The sequence below is a fragment of the Temnothorax curvispinosus genome, unplaced genomic scaffold (genome assembly GCF_003070985.1).
Source record: "Temnothorax curvispinosus isolate PA1 unplaced genomic scaffold, ASM307098v1 QBEX01018119.1, whole genome shotgun sequence".
Taxonomy (NCBI): Eukaryota; Metazoa; Arthropoda; class Insecta; order Hymenoptera; family Formicidae; genus Temnothorax; species Temnothorax curvispinosus.
Genome location: NW_020227899.1, coordinates 1 through 2,571, shown reverse-complemented (window position 1 = coordinate 2,571; position 2,571 = coordinate 1). Strand labels below are relative to the sequence as shown.

The following is a 2,571-nucleotide window of genomic DNA, read 5'->3' as shown; positions in this document are numbered from 1 at the left end:
TTTAAATAAGTAAAACCAGAGAGAAATAGGTTTCTCTCTGGTTCTTCTTTCATTTTCCCTGCAAAATCTAACTCCAGCGAGAGATATGTGTATGAATACATATGTATTGTTGCATTGTATTTATATACGTTCATTTTATCACAAAAAATACACATTTGTGTTTGCTTGTAAAGATAAAAATGTTTAAAATAAAATAAAGTTAATAAATTAAATTAGAAAATATTAAAAGCAAATGAGTATAAAAACGAAAGGAAGTCGATAAACTCTTACATCGCAGATCCCGACCGATGACAAGGAAGATTACGTGCGACATCACGTTGGACATTTCTTACTTTTAAAAGGAGACAGACATCTACAATTAAACGTCGGAGAAAGAGAAAGAGATGAAAAGAGATACTACTTTCTCTAAAGTTCATGGACATTGCCAAGTTGCTGAAAACAACTGTATATGTACATCTTTATTTTTTACTCATCACCGTTTTTTATTTACTCATCATAACGACCTTTTACTTATCTCGTATTATGTCCAATGAAATTTTCGCCAGAGAACGAATCACATTCGCATTATAACGACGAGTTATCTTTGTGACACGAACATAAATTCATTTCGCGTGAATAATATAGCTGTATGTACGTTTAAGACTATACCTTTTTTTTTGGCATTGTCAAGTAAAAAATAAGAGTGCTGTAAAGAAAAAGTATTCCATCTATTTGCAGTTGCGTGATATGCTTGTTAATTTCTCTATGTCTTGATAAAAATCTTTCTGAAGTGTATTTTCTTACAGAGCTGCCTCCGCTAAAAGAAAAGAAGAACTTTATATCTTAAAATATATCTTGAAATGCAGTTTCTGCGGCTCCTATTTATTTTATTGAGCATCCTAAGTATTAGTACAGCGTAGCGTACTTTCTTGAGAGGTCGAAGGAAAGGTGGCAATTTAGGAGAGCCAGGTTTGACCTCTGAAACCTCGCTTCCCCAGGAGCAATGGTTTACGCAGTATCTAGATCATTTCAATCCATCTGTCGTTCGTATCTGGAAGCAGGTAATACGAAGCATAGAATTTTGATTATATGTTTCATTTATTTCACCCAAAAAAGTTTTACTTTACTAAGCTCTGACACTGTTGCGCAAGATTTGTTATTTCATTATAGAGATACTTTCCGAATTCTGATTTTTACAAACTTAATGGTCCAATATTTTTAATGATCGGCGTTGAAGGCATAGCAAATACAACACGGATGGTAGAGGGTCAATGGATCGAATACGTCAAAGAATTTGGAGCAATGTGCTTTTATTTAGAGCATCGTTTTTATGGAAAAAACCATCCCACTGCTGTTTTACAGTTTTACTCTCTGTTTAGTATCTATGATGGGATTTCAACTGCCTCCAATCGGGCGTCGCGTTCCATCATCATATGCCGATGTATATAATCTCTGATCCATTTGTCCAATTCTTTCTGATAAACGCAGTGTTTGTACCAATCCAGATAGAACTTTCTTTTAAAACGTTTCAACCAAATTGACCAACGTCGTAATTTACGTTTCTCGGCAGCCTGTCGGTTGACGATTACAGGATTCTGCAAATACAGACAAAATAAAAAATTATTTTTTATTCAATTAAATTTACCAGTTGTAAAGCGTCAAAAGCATAAAAAGTGTAAACATACTTGTAAAGGATTGAAAGCGACGGAAGCAGTACCGGAGACGGAAACTTCTTGCTTCTGGACAATCTGCTCCCCAGTGCCTCCCCAGTGCCTCCTGTTTTCCAGATCCTTCTGGAGTGCTTGAGAGATTTTAATCTTCGTTTTCTCCGTGGACGCGTAGCGCTTCTTCATCTTACGGGCGCGTTTACCGCCGCGTATCTTTCGAGGGCCAGGATCGATTGGTTTTGGCAGCGGTTTAGACATTATAGCGCTGAAAAGTGTCCTCTTCTTTTCAGAAGGTTAGGTTAGGTCGAAGTTGGTCCTTCTATAGAAGTACAGAGAAGCCACGAAGCCCACGAAATTTTCTGATGCAATCCTTTATGCCCGTTCTAGACCTTATGGCTGATCCTACTCGCGGCTCCGTAGGCGGATTATGGACAACGCCCCGATTGCAGCAGCTTGCTTCACTCGCGATTTTCTTATGAAAAATGATTTATTCCCGAAAAATATTTACTTCTGGATTTTAATTAGCTTACAATAAAGCCTGTGGATAACGGTCGCGGCCGGATACTATCTCCTCTTCATCGGATGTCGAACGATTATTCGCGATTACTTTGGATCTCGTAACACGCGATGTTGACCCAGCCGATGGTTGAAGAGGAAGTGACTCTCGCCTCTCGCACTCAACAAGATTCGACAAGATGGCGATCACGTTGGGCCCGCCGCCAGCGCCATCACAAGATAAAAGGTTAATTAAGCTGCATTTACATGTACATTGTACTACATACCTACAGAAAGAATTATTAAAGCCGGTATTCATAGTCATTTTATATTGGCTGCGTTCGAGATGAGTCGATTGCGCATCTTGGGGATCGAGGTGAAAATTACAAAAGTAAAGAAATTTACTAGAGTATGGCCCGGTTTCACCAAC

The 2,571-nt window shown here is 38.2% G+C and overlaps 1 protein-coding gene across 3 annotated transcripts; it reads right to left on the bottom strand.

The window, feature by feature from the left end:
* Window positions 1–245: 245 nt before the first annotated feature.
* LOC112468131 (U4/U6 small nuclear ribonucleoprotein Prp31-like) lies at window positions 246–2,555 on the bottom strand. 3 transcript variants are annotated; one of them, XR_003042357.1, is made up of 3 exons: window positions 1,665–2,555; window positions 905–1,574; window positions 246–796 (listed from the first exon to the last, which is right to left on the bottom strand). XR_003042357.1 is itself a non-coding variant. In XM_025037183.1 (3 exons), the coding sequence occupies exons 2-3, from the start codon at window positions 1,902–1,904 to the stop codon at window positions 1,362–1,364; spliced, it is 453 nt and encodes a 150-aa protein (XP_024892951.1). In that variant the 5' UTR covers window positions 1,905–2,102; window positions 2,177–2,555; the 3' UTR covers window positions 246–1,361. The 3 variants fall into 3 exon arrangements, 2 of the variants coding, with proteins under 2 accessions (XP_024892951.1, XP_024892950.1); XM_025037183.1 differs by having other exon boundaries at window positions 246–1,574; window positions 1,665–2,102; window positions 2,177–2,555; XM_025037182.1 differs by having other exon boundaries at window positions 246–1,574.
* Window positions 2,556–2,571: the final 16 nt, after the last annotated feature.